General features: G+C 41.6%; 1 protein-coding gene across 1 annotated transcript; it reads left to right on the top strand.

Moving 5' to 3' along the window:
• Window positions 1-1,037: 1,037 nt before the first annotated feature.
• Window positions 1,038-15,668, top strand: LOC123231981 (ly-6/neurotoxin-like protein 1). The gene is made up of 3 exons (XM_044658308.1): window positions 1,038-1,092; window positions 5,346-5,444; window positions 15,436-15,668. Exons 1-3 carry the CDS (start codon window positions 1,038-1,040, stop codon window positions 15,666-15,668), a joined length of 387 nt encoding a protein of 128 aa, XP_044514243.1.
• The last annotated feature ends 907 nt before the right edge of the window (window positions 15,669-16,575 follow it).

Genomic DNA, 16,575 nt, shown 5'->3' with positions numbered 1-16,575 from the left:
TCTAACTGCTCCACAATGTCTGTTTCTACTGCTTTTATGGCTTTTGGAAGAAATTGTTCTCATCCTCCCCTTCCTCTGGGGGAAGTCTTCCCATGCTAAATTAAGGTAGACATGCCCTTTATTTGCTAACAGGTTTGGGTACCATTGGTTACACTTAGCCTAGTTTAGCCCATCTGCCAAGATGGTTTTCTGGCATGCCACTGCTATCTATGCTACCTGTGCAAGTCATTTAACCCCAAATTGTGTAGCCCTTAGCATTCTTCTGTCTTGGTACTCAATTCTAAGACAAAAGATAGGAGTTTAAAAAAAAAAACAACTAGGTCCTCTGATGCTAATTCCATTTTTCTTCCCACAAAGCTAGATGGCCTTCAATGCTAAGAAGTGTTTGAGACTAGATTTGAATCCAGGACCTCTCATCTCCAGGCCTGGCTCTTTATCCATTAAGCCATCTAGCCACTTTGTTTGTTTGTTTGTTTAACTCTGACCTTCCATCTTAGAATCAATATTCTCAATTGGTTCCAAGAAAGAAGAGTGCTAAGGGCTAGGCAATGGGAATTAAGTGACTTGTCCAGGGTCATACAGCTAGGAAGTTGATTTGAACCCAGGATCCTCCATTTCTAAGCTTGGTCCTCAATCTACTGAATCACCTCACTGGTTCTGAGGACCTAGCTTTGAACCTCAGCTCTGCAGCCTACTAACTGGGTAACTTCCCCTTTTTGGACCGATTTTCACATCTGTCGAAAGAGGAAACTTGGATTAGATAGTCTCTGGGATCCGATCCAGCTCTAAGTCCTATGATCCTTAGGACCCTCGAGAGAGCTGCGAACCCACCTCATGGAGGATGAAAAGAGAGGGCCCCCCAGTGAGGGGGAGGCAGGCTCCAGCTTGTGACTCAAGCTGCTATTTTTCCCAGGCTAATTGGCTAGCTCAATTAGCAGGGCCAGGAAGCCCTCAAGCTCTGCTGGGGAAAGGCCATATAAAGGCACCTGCCAGGTGCCCTCCTCCAGTTTCCAGCCCCTTCGAAGACTCCCCCCACAATGAAGCTGTTTCTGCCTGCCTTGTTTCTGCTGGGGACTTTGTGTGTAAATTTTGGTAAGGCTGACTCCCCACCTATTTATGCCTTCTCTGGTGGTGAGGATGGGGGGAAGGATGGGACAAGACCACAGGGAAGTTCTGGGGATGGAGAAAATGGCTAATAGAATTGGGCATGATTTATTTGGGAAACCCATTTATATTTCTGGGACCTGTACTTAAAGTCTCCTTGTATTTGGGGATCAGAGACAGAGTGGATTTGTATTCATTTTGAGTCATTCTATGTGGCTTATGCTGAAATTTAAAAAAAAATAATTATTTTTTGCCCCTTTTAAAAGCCTTTAAAATAGCCTATATCTCTATAGCATTTCCCCTTAATAATTTTTAAAGCTCCTCCTTTCTATCTTAGTGACAATTCTAAGACAGAAGGGCAAGGGCTAGGCAAACAGGGTTAAGTGCCCAGGGCCACACAGTTAGGAAGCATCTATAATAGAGGTTTTTAAGTAAGGAGTTTGGGTATTTTTATACACATCTTACAGACGGGAAAAGGGAATCTCAAAGGTGAGGAAGTGACGTGCTCAAGCTAGTAAGTAACAGGGACAGAATTTGAATTCAGATCATAGGATCCCAGGAACTTAGAGATACTCTCACTCAAGATGAGGCAAGTAAAGCCCAAATAGGGATTGTGATGTTTAAGAATATGCCGGTCGTGAATGACACAAGCAGGCTTCTTTGTACAATTTCAAGGCTCTCGTCAACTATATAGCACGTTGTCTCTGCCCAGGATTGTCTACTGGTATAACTGGAAGGGTTCTATAAGAGGCTAACTTGACTCAAAGACAACTTCCCTAAAATCCCACCTTTAAAGACTGAGTCCTTTGGCTTAATTGTTACCTTTTTAAAAAGCAAGTGGTCCTGGGAGAGGTATCATGCAAAAAATTGCAATCAACTTTATTACAAAAATCAATAATATGGAAATAAGTTTTGAATGATAATATATGTAAAACCCAGTGGAATTACTTGTCAACTCTGGGAGGAGGGATGGAAGAGGTGACGGAGGCAAAAAGAATCATGTAACCATAGAAAAAAAATTTAAAAAATAAATCACAATTTAAATTTTTAAAATTAAATTAAGTAAATTTAAAAAAATAGTAATTACGCCCCCTAGTTTGGGTGGCCTGAATTTATATGTCAGCTCTGAAACTTATTATCTTGTCAAAACATTCCCCTTCTCTGAGCCTTCATTTCCCCACCTGTAAAATGGGAACTCAACTTTCTGTCTCATGGTTGTTGCCAGCAAAGTATTTTGCAATCTTTAAAATGCTAAATAAATATGAGTTGTTATTCCCTATTGCCCCACATAGGATCTAGCACCTAATTAGGACTCTCAATAAATGTCTGTTGAACTGGATTGTATACAGCAAGCATTCAGTAAACAAGTCTTGAATTGAATTTCTGCAGATGTAGAGCTGAAAAGGGGTTTAATGTCTAAAAGCTTATTTGGCCTTACAGTAGCCCCTTGTAGAAGTTAGTGACAATTTTATATATATGTTTATGTATTATATATTTATATTTAAAAAATATATATTTATATATCAATGTATATATGCATATATGTATACATATACATGCACACACACAAACATATCTATTTATATATATGTGTATATATATTTATATAGATATTTTAAACCCTTATCTTTTGTCTTAATATCACTTCTAAGACAGAAGAGTGGCAAGGGCTAGGCAGTAAGAATTAAGTGACTTGCCCAAGAAGTAAGTCAGATTTGAACCCAGGTCCTCTGACTTCAGACCTGGAGCTCTATCCACTTTGCTACCTAACTGCCCATGCCCAAGGTGAGTCCCTTTTGGAGCTTGGGACTGGAAGCCCTGTGTGATGGCTCCTAATTTACTTACCTTCAAAGGTACCACACTGCTCTCAGTCATTTTCAGAGTATTGGTCTTTCACCCTCTAATGGTGACTTAGCTCCTCATGTTCAGTTAAGATGTATTTTCCTAATGAAATAGGGGATAAATTATTGTTGTTTGGGGCTGGGGCATTAATTCTGGCTCGGGGAGGCACTCTCCTGGGGTGGGAGCCTGCAGGAGAGACCACAGAGAATGTTCTGGGACACCACTGAGAGACTGAGAGGTCTCCAGTTGCTTGGGATTTTCACACCCGCCCCACCATGAGGTTCTGTCTCATTTTACAACCCCTTTAAGGAAAGTAGTATTCCACTCATCTCAGTTGATTGCTCACCTCAGATGCCACTTCTCATGAATTCTTCCTTGATTTACTCATGCAGAAATTCCTCCCATCCCCTTCTTGAAGATGTCTATACCATTCTTTCCTTCTCAAATGGCACTTTTTAAAAACCTTACCTTCTGTCTTAGACAGAAATTAATTCTAAGATAGAAGAGTGGCAAGGGCTGGGTAGTTGAGGTTAAGTGACTTGCCTGGGGTCACACATCATATGGCCCTATTAAATCCTATCTAGTACCATAATGACCTGTGTTCGTGTTGGAATTTGTTTGAGAATGTAAACTTATTGAAGATAGAGACTATTTCTTATTCATCTCTGTTCATCTCTCTGGGCCAAGCCCAGAGCCTGGCACATGGTCTGTGCTCAGTGTTGTTGTTATTTTTTTTAATGAATAATTAGCAACTAAAAAGATGTGAGTCCTTTTGAGGAATGGAATGCTACTTTCTCCCCAAGATGAAGGGAGATATGGCATATTGTCACCATCACCCTGACATTCCCTCTGAGGCACTAGTGATAATGTGGGGAAAGGACTGAATGTGGAGGCAAAAGGCCTGGATTCAAGTCCTGAATTGCCACTTACTAGCTAAAAATGGTGCCAGACAAGTCCACTGCCACCATGAACCTTAATTTTCTCATCTGTAAAATGTGGCTAGTGATGTTTCCCTTCCCAACTTCACAGGACTGTGATAAGAAAAACTGCAAACTTCAGAGCACTGGAAAAAAGTGAGTTAATGTGATTATTATTATTTTTAGCTCAGCACTCTAGGTAAGTTTTTCTTTTTGGGGACCTCAGTTTGCAGGTAATGAAAGGACCATTAGTTCTGGGGTTAGAAAAGAGGGTTGAGGTCTGGCTTTGCCTCAGGCTAACTCTATGGCTTTGGTCAAGTCTCTTCCCCTTTCTAGACCTCAGTTTCCTCATCCATAAAATGAAGATGTTAGACTAAAGATAACCTTTAAGATCTTTTCCAGCTCAAATATTTTGTGACTTTATGTAAGGAATACAAAATTGAATAGAGAGATGGAGCATAATTATGATCCCCAAATATTTGAGGCTTATCAAAGGGAATAAGCAGCCTTGCTCTGTGTGACCTCCAGAAAGAACTAAGAGCAATAGGGAAAAGCCACAAGGAGGCAGATTTCAGCAACATTCTTGAGTCTGTGCCTGTACCTGTGCCTGTGCCTGTGTCTCTGTCTATGTCTCTATGTCTGAGTCTGTTTCTATGTCTGTGTCTGTCTATGTCTGAGTCTATTTCTGTGTCTGTGTCTACATCTGCACCTGCATCTACATCAGAGTTGGTGTCTGTATCTGTGTCTGTGTCTGAGTGTTTCTGTGTCTATGTCTGAGTCTCTTTCTATGTCTGAATCTGTTTTTGTGTCTATGTCTGAGTCTGTGTCTGTTTCTGTATCTGAGCCTATTTCTGTTTCTATGTCTGAGTCTGTCTGTGTCTGTGTCTATGTCTGTGTCTGAGTCTGTTTCTATGTCTATGTTTGAGTCTTTTTCTAGGTCTGAGTCTGTGTCTGTGCCTTCTCCATATCGGAGTCTCTTTCTATGTCTGAATCTGGGTCTGTTTCAATATCTGTGTCTATGTCTTTGTCTGTGTTTGTGTCTGTGTCTGTGTCTGATTCTATTTCTGTGCCTGTGCCTGTGCCTGCATCTGTGTGCATGTGACTGGGTATACACATATACGTATGTGCATAGATATAAGTATTTACATGCATATGTGTGTGTGTGTACATGGTGAAATTAAGATTCCAAGTTTCTGTGACTCTGAGATTCTATGCCTACATGACCTGAAACTCTCATCACTCCAGCTTTTTCCATTTCTTTTTTTACTCCTCTTACACAGAGACAGAGAACAGCTAAGCCCATCCCCTGAAGGTCAGGCCACAGAGTTAATTCTGCATTGGGCTCCCACTGCTTCCTCCCACAGTGAAAGGCTTACCTACACCTGTGGCTTCATTCATAATCCTGTAAGGAAACCCTGATCCCTCTAATCCCAAGTCTCCCTCCCCTATTTGACCTTCCTTATCATTCCTTTCCTCCCCCAGCTCACTCCCTAGAATGCCACGTGTGCTGCGGGCCTGAGAGCTGCCGGGCTCCCGTCGAATGCTCCCCAACAGACAAGTACTGTCTTATTACCCGGGCAAGTGAGTATTCCCACAGCCCGCCCCCTCCCTGGTCCCCATTCCCTCTCCCTTCCCCCTCCCCCAGGTGGGAAAGTGGGGAAGGAAGTAAGACCTGGCTTAAAAGCTCTAATGAGACGAAAGACTGCCCCACAGGGCTAATACTCTACAAAAAAGTCCAGAAATTTTCTCTCCTCATTCCTCTGACCTGGGTAGCCTCCCAACCAGTTCATGAATGATGATAGCTAGCAATTACATAACACTTTAAGGCTTCGAAAGAGCTTTTAAAATATTATCTCATTTTCTCCTTACAACAACCCTGGGAGGAAATTGGGGCAAACAAACAGAGGTTCAATGACTTGCCCAAGGTCATATAGCTAGTAAGTGTCTGAGTGCCTGATTTGAACTCAGGATTTCCTCACTCTAGGCCCTACAGTCTAACCACTGTACCACCAGGTATCTAGCTAGTGTAACTTGCTATGACATCATAATGGAGAATTCCGAAGCAAAGGGCAAAAAGTCCTAACTGGTATTCCTGGCCACACTCAAGACTCAAGGCAAAACTCCATACCTGGCCAGAGAGAAAGTTAGTAAATGTTGAAGGAGGGACTACTTTAGTTTGGAACCCTGGACCCTAGAAGTCAAGAAAAGAAAGAAGAGATTCTTTGATTCTCTCCAGCCCCTGTCCTTGGGGATTCTCTGGTCTGAGGAGTGAGTGGTTAAAGCCAATGCTTGAATTGCCTTGGAACACTAGAATAATTCAACATTTACAGAGTTCTTCAACTTTATCAAGTCTTAAATAGCCATGACCTCCTTCAAACCGAGAAAGGAGGCAGGGCAATTATTATTCCCATTTTATATATGGGATAACTGAGGCTACATGAAATACCTAGGGTCACACACAGAAAGTAAATGCCAGATTTAGGATATGAACTCATGTCTTCCTGACCTCAAATCTGGAAGTCTCCCCATTATTACCACAATGCCTTCTGCATCTTCAAAGTCATGTAATATATTTTGGAATCTGGAAAGATGTTCAAAGTCTTGGATTCCAATTCTGGATCTGCCACTAGCTATATGATTATGGTCAAGTCACTTCTCTGAACCTCTGTTTCTTCATTTATAAAAGAATGATAATAATACATGTTGAGAATTATCATGCAGGGATTATGAGAATCAAATGAGATAATGTATGTGAAACGCTCTGCCAGCTTCAAAGCATCACATAAATGGTAGTCATTATTGATGTTGTTATGATTATCCTTAATCCCCATCACTAACTAACCCAGTAAAAATTAAATACACCTTGCTAGAGGATAAAGAGCAAGGGATCAATCTAGGTGCAAATGAAGTGTTTAATCACATAAGATTTCCTGAAGGAGGAAGAGGAGGAGTTTCCTCATAAGACTCAGTAACCCCAGATTGGATGAGGTTCTTGAGCCAAATTCTTTTTCTTCTCTATACCCCCAGAAGAGTTGCTGTGCTACATTGAGATTTACCCCAGGGCCAGGAGAGAGGGCAAAGATTAAACAAAGTCTATAGATTCAAATTGCATAGGAATATTTTTTTAATGATACTAACTTCCATTTTATAATTCTTGAAGGTTCATGAAGTGCTTTCCTTATAACTAGAGTATGTCAGACAGACAGTCAATAAACATTTATTAGGTACCTACTATGTGCCAGGCACTGTGCTAAGTGCTGAGGCTAGAAAAGGAAGCAAAAGACAGATCCTGCTCTTAATGAGCTCACAATCTAATAGGGGAGACCCCAGGCAAACAAATATGTACAAATTAGCTATAACTGGGAAAGAAAGTAAATACAATAACTAAAAAAAGGGATATACTAGAACTCAGACGGATTGGGAAAGGCTTCCTGGAAAATGTGCTTGAAGGAAGCCAGGGGTGCCAAGAGGTGGAAATGAAGAGAGAAAGCCTTCCAGGTATAGGGGATTGCCAGTGAAAATACCAAGAACTGAGAGATGGAGTGTTGTGTTCATTGAACAAGTAGGTAGTGTCTTCATTTGACAGATAAGGAAACTGAGACCCTGGGAGTGCATCATATTGGCGAAGGTCACCCAACATGATAGTAGAGCCAAGATTCAAAGCCAGTCCTCCCTGCTCCTACCATGATGGCCCATTCTGATTCAATCTTTCTTCTAAAAAATGCATCCTATTTCAATAGGACTGTGTTTGACTGCCCTAGTTTAAGGGGATGGGCATTTTTGCTTTTGAGTAAAGTGAGGACTTCCCCTGGTCCCTTCAGGAAGCTGGTGAGGAAATCCAGGATTTTGCATGGTGTATTTGCTTGAGTCAAGAGATATCTATCCTAGGTATCTCCAGGGGAAATAAGTGATATGTATTAAGATTCCTGTGAAATTCTTCTCTGTGAGAAGTACTATTTAAATGTAGGAGAGGCAAGGGTAGCTGAGTGGCTCAGTGGATAGAGAGCCAAGCCTAGAGAAGGTAGGTCTTAGGTTCAAATCTGGCTTCAGAAACTTCCTAGCTGTGTGACCCTAGGCAAGTCACTTAACTTCAATTGCTTAGCTTTTATTGCTCTTCTGCCTTGGAACTGATATTTAGTATTTATTCTAAGATAGAAGGTAAGGGTTTTTAAAAAATGAAATAAATAAATACATGGAGGGAAGGCTAAGATGCTTTAGAAGTACTCCCACCCTACCCTAAATTTTCTCCCTCCCTTCACTGTCATAGGGCCACTTTTAGAGGTTCATTTCTTTGGTTTAAGACTCAATTCTCTGCTAAAATCCTGTATTCCCAGGGAGGGGTTCTCACATTAAATCATTAACAATCATGTATAGCCTATAGTAAATACAGTAGCTTGTAGTAGTGGAAAGAACCCTGAAAGTCAGAAGAATAGGATTCTATTTCCTACTCTAGACCTCAGTTTCTATTTGTGCCAAATGAAGGGAATGCTCTCTAAGATCCTTTTCAGTTCAGCATTTGAAATAAAATAAACACACTAAGACTTCTTAGAGTTTGAATATGCTAGGATTCTGACTTCTGATGATCCAGGGGAGAAGAGGTTGTAATATAGAAAATGGCAGCATGGAATTCCTGCAAAATACAGGGTCAACCCTCACCCAAAGTTCTCCAGGGGGGGTCCCCTGGAATTCTGGGTGAGGCTTGGCCCTGTATTTTGCAGGAATTCCATGCTGCCATTTTCTTTATTACAAGGTACAAGGTTTGGTCCATCTGTTGCAATCAACTCAGGTGCCACCTTCTCAAGGAAGCCTTCTCTGATTCTTTGCCTTTTCCCACTTTGTCCTCACCAGAAATGATGCCTCCCTCCTCAAATATCTCTTAGCACTTTGCCTAGACCTCTCTTTTGCACTCATCACTTCTCTTATCACTTACTTGGGTCTATGTCTTCTCTATTGATTGTAAGCCCCTTGAGGACAAGAACTGCTCTCTTTTCTTCTTTTTTATGTATGCCCAGAAAAAAAGCAGAAGGACCAGGATTTAGCTGCCTGTTTAATAAATGGTCATCGCTTCAAATGGAGAAGGTCTCTATTCCTAAATTTTCCATTTTTTCATCTTGGCTTGTTTTATAAATCCACAAATTCATCTGTTGTTAAGGGCTGAGGTTCCTGAAAACTATTCTACTTCTGGGTTTTAAGTCAACAGTGTCAGGAAGTGAGTATCAATAAAGATCTGCCATCCAAATTATGATACCAGTTTGGGCCTCCAGGAGCTGGGTCCCCTCTGTGTCTTCCATCACTCCTATGGAAGATGGAAATGACTCCTGCCCTGGGACCAGCATGGCAGGCGCCACATGAACCCAGAAACGATGGCCAGATAACACACATACACACACATTTATCCCTCCACTCCTCCATCATGCCTAGGTAGAATTTGTGGATTTATAAAATTAATGACAGGCCAGAAGGGGCTTCAAGATCCCCAAATAACAGATGCCAAGCTCTGGACCTAGAAGGCTATTATTATCTTGGATTCCTGGGGATCAAGGGCAGAATAGCCCAGAAGTTTGTCTGCTGGTCCCAACCTAGAGATGGATGAGAGAGACCCATTGGGGCTCCTTCATTCCAAGAATCATAGGATAGAACTGGAAAAGGGACAGAGAAGTATATGAGAGGTAGAAAGAATGTAGCAGACACAGCCCTGGGCATGAGTCCTTTCAGCTCTTTTGTTGACTCCCTAGATGACTTTAAGAAAATCATTCATTTTTGAAGGATAGCCTTTCCTCTCCCAGTCTTGTAATCCAGTTTTCAACCATATCCCAAGACAAGGTAATTACTCCCACCTCCTTCTGTTCTTTTTCTCAATGTCTGATCATCTGTGGCTGAGCTAATCCCTAGGAATTCACACCAGAAGGAGTGAAGGGTGTTGGGGGATGTCTTCATTCATCCAACAAATATTTATCTAAAAGGATCTTGTCTTTGGAGCTAATGGAGCTTAGAGCTCCAAAGTCTAGCTAAGATGCCATCCCTGTCTTTTGAGAGCTTGGATCAGTTCATATCTCTTGTTTTCTTCCTCATTACTCCTCACTCCCAGATTTCTGTACTAAGGGCAATCAACTGGTGAAACCAGTTCTGAGATCTTGGACCAGTCCCTTTCCTCTCTCTGTCTCCATTTCCACATCTGTAAAATGGAACTACCATTCCTTGTACTAACACACACACACACACACACACACACACACACCTCATGTTATCGTGAGGGGAAAAATAATGAAAATAGAAGCTATGCTTAGTATTTGGCTCCTCATCTCTCTTATATGTCAAGTTTGTAGCCCCATCACTGAATGATTTGCCTTCACCCTCAATACACACTCCCTTGGTGCTAAATTTTTACTTTCTAGACCTCAGTGCTTCTTCTGTAAAATAAGAGGTTTGTTTGGACTCAATGACCTCTCAGGTCCATTTTTGTTGTTGTTGAGTCATGTCTGACTTTATATGCCTTCATTTGGGGTTTTCTTGGCAAAGATACTGGAATAATTTGCCATTTCCTTTTCTAACTCATTTTATAGATGAGGAAACTCAGGCAAATAGGGTTAAGAGACATGCCCAGGGCTGCACAGATAGTAAGTGTCTGAGGCTGGATTTGAACTCAGGTCTTCCTGATTCCAGGCTCAGTGCTTTATGTACTGCATAGCCTGCCCAGAAGATTCTTTTTCAGTGATCCTATAGACCAGTGATTCCCAAAGTGGGCACTATCGCCCCCTGGTGGGTGCTGCAGCGATCCAGGATAGCGGTGATGGCCACAGGTGCATTTATCTTTCCTATTAATTGCTATTAAAATTTTTAAAAATTAATTTCCGTGGGGCTAAGTAATATTTTTTCTGGAAAGGGGGTGGTAGGCCAAAAAAGTTTGGGAACCGCTTCTATAGACTGATTTTCTAAACTTGATGATCCTATTACTATATGACACCGATTTTCACCCTTCAGAGAGGGTCCAACTCCCCATCCTTTCTCAAATCCAGTCATATTACTTACTAATTCTGTTCCAGGACCCCTCAAATTTGATTCAACTCAACAAATATTCAGATATTTACTGTTGGTAGCCGTCTATTCTGTGGGAGGTATAAAATGTGAATTTTGCGGGGAGGGCAGTCAGTTAGGTTGGCTCAGTGGATTGAAAGCCTGACCTGGAGTCAAGAGGACCCAGGTTCAAATCTGACATCAGATACTTCCTAGCTGTGTGACCCTGGGCACCCCCCTATTGCCTAGCCCTTACTGCAATTCTGCCTTAGAACCAGTACACAGTATGGATTCTAAAATGGAAGGTGAGGGTTTAAAAAACATGGGAATGGGACCCTCACCCATACTACTAGGCCCACAATCAAAATGATGGTAACCACATACTATAACATACTGTCGTACAACATCATGAACCTGGAGCTTGGAGGACATTTAATCCCACCCCCTTGTTTTTCAGATGAGGAAACTAAGTTTCTCCTCAAAGAACTTACTCTAATCCAAATCTTACTGGGGGACAAATCTCTCATTCTAATATAAGATTATTATTATTATTTTCATTTACATTAGTGCAATATAAGAGAGATCCAGACAAAAGGACTCCAGAAAAACTGTGAAACCAAAGATCACTTTGGAGGACTATGAGAGGAAGGGATTAAAAAATATTCAGATTTCTCTTTTTTGAATTTATTTAATGAACAAACGTTTCTTAAGCATGTACTATCTGCAGGATTCTGGTACTGAATGATGGACAGACCTGGAGATGGCTGAGCTGCATGAACCCCCAGGGCATTCAGTCTAGAGGAGAGCTAAATCTTCTACAGAGGCAGAATGCAAGAGAGGAGAGTTGTAAAGTTTCAGAGGAGAAAAAGGTTACATATGGTTAGGAAGTTCAAGAAAGGCATGATGAAAGAAATAAACATTCAGTTGAGCCTTGAAGGAAGGGGATGAAATAGTTGAGGAAGAACTCCTGAATACTAGAGGTGTGTCTACTCATCAGAACAAGGGCCAGACTTCCTGAGGGTCTGGGAATGAATCATCCCTAGGTCAAGATCTGATCTTCTTTACTTCCTTCTCCCAGGCTCTCTTCCTTTCACAGGATTATAGAATCTTGGAGCTAGGAGGGTTTCCATTTGCAAAATTACAGGGGTGTACTGGAGGAGGAATTTTTAACCTGAGGTACAAAAATGATAGATTCCAGCAGGTGGAACAGTGGATAGAACTCTGGTCTTGGAATAAGAAGAACTGAGTTCAAATCTGACCTCAGACACTTACTAGCTGTGTGACCCTGGGCAAATCACTTGAGCCACATAGAAAAGGATTGTTCCTTCAGTCCAGATGAGAGTCCTCAAGACTATAGATAATGATAACATCTCTTTTCCTTATTCTTCCTCCCCTTCTTCACTTAATAACAGCAATAGCTAGCATTTACAAACTGTTTTAAGGCTTGCAAAGCACTTTACATATGTTATCTCATTTGATCCCCACAACAACCTTGCAAAGGAGATGCCATTATTAACCCCATTTTAGAAATTGAGGAAATTGAATCTTTTGTGATATTCCTAGGATCAAATGTTGGAGACAAAATTCAAACTTGTGTCTTCCTAATTCCAAATCCAATGTTCCATTATGCCTCTTCGTGCCTTTAGAGCTAGAAGGGACTTTACTTTGGAGATCAGCTGACCCAATCGACTTATCTCATTGACAAGAAAACTGAGGATCAAGGGAGGAAATGACTTGACCAAGATTACTCAAATAGTAAATAATAAAGCCAGGATCTACTGCCAGGTTTTCTGACTCCAAATAGAATGTTTTCCCATAACTCTCCCTATGCTGCCTCCCTCCTATCTCTGGAAGCATCTTCTCTCTTCCTTTAGACTTCCAAATGAGGGGATTTTTTCTATCTTAAAGTCACCATTTTCCACATCTATCACTCATGCTCATATAGAACAATTCTCCACTTAACCTCACATCCATTTCACAAACTAATAAACTAGGTCATTTAGCAACTTAGCCCAAAGATCCTAAGTTACCTGGGCAGAACTCTTCCTTTCCCACATAAAGAGGTGGAATTGAAATTGGGGAGTGGGGGTGGGTGGGTGGGAAGGAGAACCAGCCCTGGGGTTCCTTCTCCTTTGAGGGAAGGGAATTATCATGGTCTGAACCCCTGGAACCTCGGCCCCATGACCCCACAGCCATAGGGTAAAGCCTTTTGATTTGGTTGGGAAGCATATGAATACTGTCCCTCAAAAATGAACCATATACAGCATGGAACCAAGATGAGATGGGATGTTGAAACCTGGAGAATTTCCCTTTCTCTGGTTCTTTTTCTTCACTTAAATCTCAGAGGAATCATCTTTGGTCTTCAGGGCAGGAGAGAAAGGGAAGAAGAAGAAGGAAAAGAAAAATCCCAAAGGAAACTTCTCTGAAGGATGATTCATAGAATACAATCACATACATATAAAACACCAGCACTGCAAGGAATCTTAGGGGCCATCTGATCCACCCTTCTTATTCAAAAGAGGATACTAAAGTTTATGGGGGGAAGAAACTTGCCCATGATCACTTAGCTAATTAGAAATTCTGTCAAGGAGAGAAAATCTAAGTGATTTGTCACACAGTGTCATACAGATAGTATATGTCAAATCGAGGACTCAGCCCAGGTCTTCTGACTCCAAGTCTTGAGCTCTTATCACTACAACACATTGCCTCTTGACATCACTGGCCATATAATACAACTTCCCCATTTTACAGACAGGGAAACTGAAGCTGAAAGTAGTAACATGGCTTACCCAATATAAGCTCCTCGAACTCAAAGACTTCCTCCTCTTCTTGTGCCCATCACCAAGCAGAATAACCAGCAGATAGTAGGCACTGTTTTGTTTTTAATTTGAACAATTTAATTTAATTTAATAATTTAATTTAAACAATTTAAACAATTAAATTACAAACTCCAGGTCCTTAGTTTCCATAGAGTTTATTAATGTTACTTAAATAAAGAAAGCAGATACAGATTAAAGCCTATTTTCTAATCTAAGTCTGACCATGTGTTGCTCCTCCCACAAGGCTTTCAGTCAGCCTCCCGTGCCACCATCCAGGGAATAGAAAGACCACGCTCCCTTGCACCCCTTCCTTTATCCTCTCTTAGTACCCAGGCGTGTCTCCTGTGAATTTACCTGGCTTCTAGTCACACAGCATAGATAGGCACGCCAATGGGATGAGCTGGGTCAGAAGGGAAGGAAGTCCATGACCTTGGAGGGGAGGGAGCTTTATTTACACAGCACTTAATAATGCTTATTGGATTCTACTGGATTAAATTGCTTCTAACACAATTCAGATTTCCAACATGGAAATCGCCTTATATTTAGTGGATTCTCAAGCTTGGCCAATAGCCTCCTTATTTCAAGTCCTATTTGATTCCACATACAAGTAGTCCTACATTCTCTCAGATCTCTTTGTAACAGGTACCACTTTCTATATCAGATGAGATGGGAAAGTTTTAGTGTAAGAAACCACTTCCTAACTAATGGAGCTGTCCAGGGTTGGGATGGAGGTCCTTCAAATGAGGTCAAATCGATCATTTTCAGTGTGAGCATTTACATGGTGGAAATTGGGAAGTGTTACAAATCAAGTCTTGCTTTATTGCTTAGTTAATTATCTAGACAAGTGATAGGTAAACTACCGCCCATGGGCCAGATGCTGCCCCCTGAAATGTTCTATCGGGTCCAGGCAACATTATTCCTAATCTGACGAATACAGTGAGTAGGATACAATACAATGAAACTTTGAAAAAGTTGCCTTAGAAGCAGACTGACAGCTGAGCATTTCCTTTCCTTTGGCCCCCTCTTTAAAAAGTTTGCCCATCACTGTGTTAGACTTAAGGAAGTGATGGCAACAGTGGCGGCTCAGTGGATTGAGAATTAGACCTAGAGAAGAAGTCCTGGGTTTAAACCTAGCTTTTGACACTTCTAGCTATGGGACCATAGGCAAGACATTGAATCCTCATTAGCTAGCCTTTACCACTTTTCTGCCAATACATAGTATTGATTCTAAGACATAAGGGAAGGGTTTAAAAAAAGTGGTGTAGAAATGCTAATAATGAAAATTAGACTCAAAAGTGTGTGCTATGAACATTTCTTTCCCCAGAGAGCTAGTTGATAAATATCTACCCCCATATTCCTGAAGCTGTCCCAAAGTTTTATAGTCTATCTAAGGAAATAGTCCCCCATTACAGGAAGTCTCCAAGTAGTAGGGAGAACTCTGAGTTGAGTTGGACTACCATTTAAGTCCCCTCTAGTCCTGCAGTTCTGTAATGTTGTGGATGTCTGTAATGTCTGTAATGATGTAGAGAAAAGACTCATCCAGTCAGATGAATTTATCAGTTTTTTTTTCCTAGAGTCAATAATCCAATTTAGGAAGAATATGAAGGGCTACAGATAGATAAAAGAAAAGTCTTAATGGAGAGTGCTGAGATAATGGTAAATGCCAGCTTCTCTCACACAGCAGACTCTAGAATGCTCTATCTAATCTCATCCATCTTTTTCTTCTCTCCCACTTTCAGTCAACTCAATCAACCCAAGTCATATCCTGGTGATGAAGTCCTGTTCTCCAACATGCCCGAACAGCACTATCTCAAATGAGGGACACGCCATTTCTGTTGTCTGCTGCCAAGGAAATAGATGCAATGGAAAGGGGGAGGCAGGTGCTTCCACCAGCCTAGTTGTCAGTCAAGGGGTTCTGTGGGTGGCTGTCTCCACAAGCCTCCTATGGATGCTCCTCCGAGCTTCCTGGTGAGGAGATTTTCCTTGTCCTTACCCGCTCCACTGTCCCTAAAGTTTTCTGTTCCCAAGATCTCTTTATTTAGGACAGTACCTCCAACACTGAAGGACAAATTTCCTCCCAGGAAAAAAGATCCACAGGACAGGGTCTTGCCCCATCCCCCAGATCCTTCAGGAAATCCAGAAGGGGCATCCTGTCCAGTGGGCTGGTTCCTCAGGTATGAGCCTGGACAATTCCCAGTATTACCATTTCTCTTTTCCCTTTCCTTTTCCCTTTCTTATTTGGGGTGCTGATCTTTTCCCTTCTGTTTTTCTACCCCATTGAGGATGAATTAAAAAAAAGATTCTTTTTGGGGGTGGTACAACCACAATCAGGAGGGCGAGGGGAACTATGAGATTTTAATGTTTTAATTAAATAATCACTTCCCTCTCCTTTTTTCCTCTGTCCCACTAAACACTGACCCTCCTTCCTCTCTTTAATCTTTGGGAGACTCAATGTAGCCCCCCTACAAGGCCAGTCAGAGTGGGTGACTTGATAAATGGGGCCTCACTGAAAATAGCAGCTTTTATTCATGGCCACCCCTTTAAATGGATCACCCCATCATCATGTGACCATGTGGCTTGGAGACAGGGTGGGGTGGAGATGAAGGGTACATGCTTTCTTAGAACCATCCTATGAGCAATATTGGGTGGGGGGAACAAGGGAAAGGATAGAAGCATCTCAGGCATTAAGTTTCCCCTACAAGCTGAAGAGTTGGGATTAAGGGGAAGGGTGCCACATTGCCTGGATCAGAGAGTCCACCCTGATATGCCCACCTACCTCACAGGGATGTTGTGAGAGGAAAAATAATAAAAGTACTTAAAATGTCCTTTGTGTCCCCCTTGAACCTAGAGAACTCAGAGAATATAGGGTAGAGTGTTTG

Source organism: Gracilinanus agilis, chromosome 1, assembly GCF_016433145.1.
Source record: "Gracilinanus agilis isolate LMUSP501 chromosome 1, AgileGrace, whole genome shotgun sequence".
Classification (NCBI taxonomy): domain Eukaryota; kingdom Metazoa; phylum Chordata; class Mammalia; order Didelphimorphia; family Didelphidae; genus Gracilinanus; species Gracilinanus agilis.
The sequence above is the reverse complement of the archived record's forward strand: the minus strand, read 5'-3'. Positions and strand labels throughout refer to the sequence as shown.

Bases quoted from the DNA above. Each gene is read 5' to 3' on its own strand.
- LOC123231981 (XM_044658308.1), top strand. From the start codon at position 1,038: ATGAAGCTGTTTCTGCCTGCCTTGTTTCTGCTGGGGACTTTGTGTGTA. The intron at 1,093-5,345 runs GTAAGGCTGACT...TTCCTCCCCCAG, and splicing joins GACTTTGTGTGTAAATTTTG to CTCACTCCCTAGAATGCCAC. The intron at 5,445-15,435 runs GTGAGTATTCCC...TCCCACTTTCAG, and splicing joins CTGTCTTATTACCCGGGCAA to TCAACTCAATCAACCCAAGT.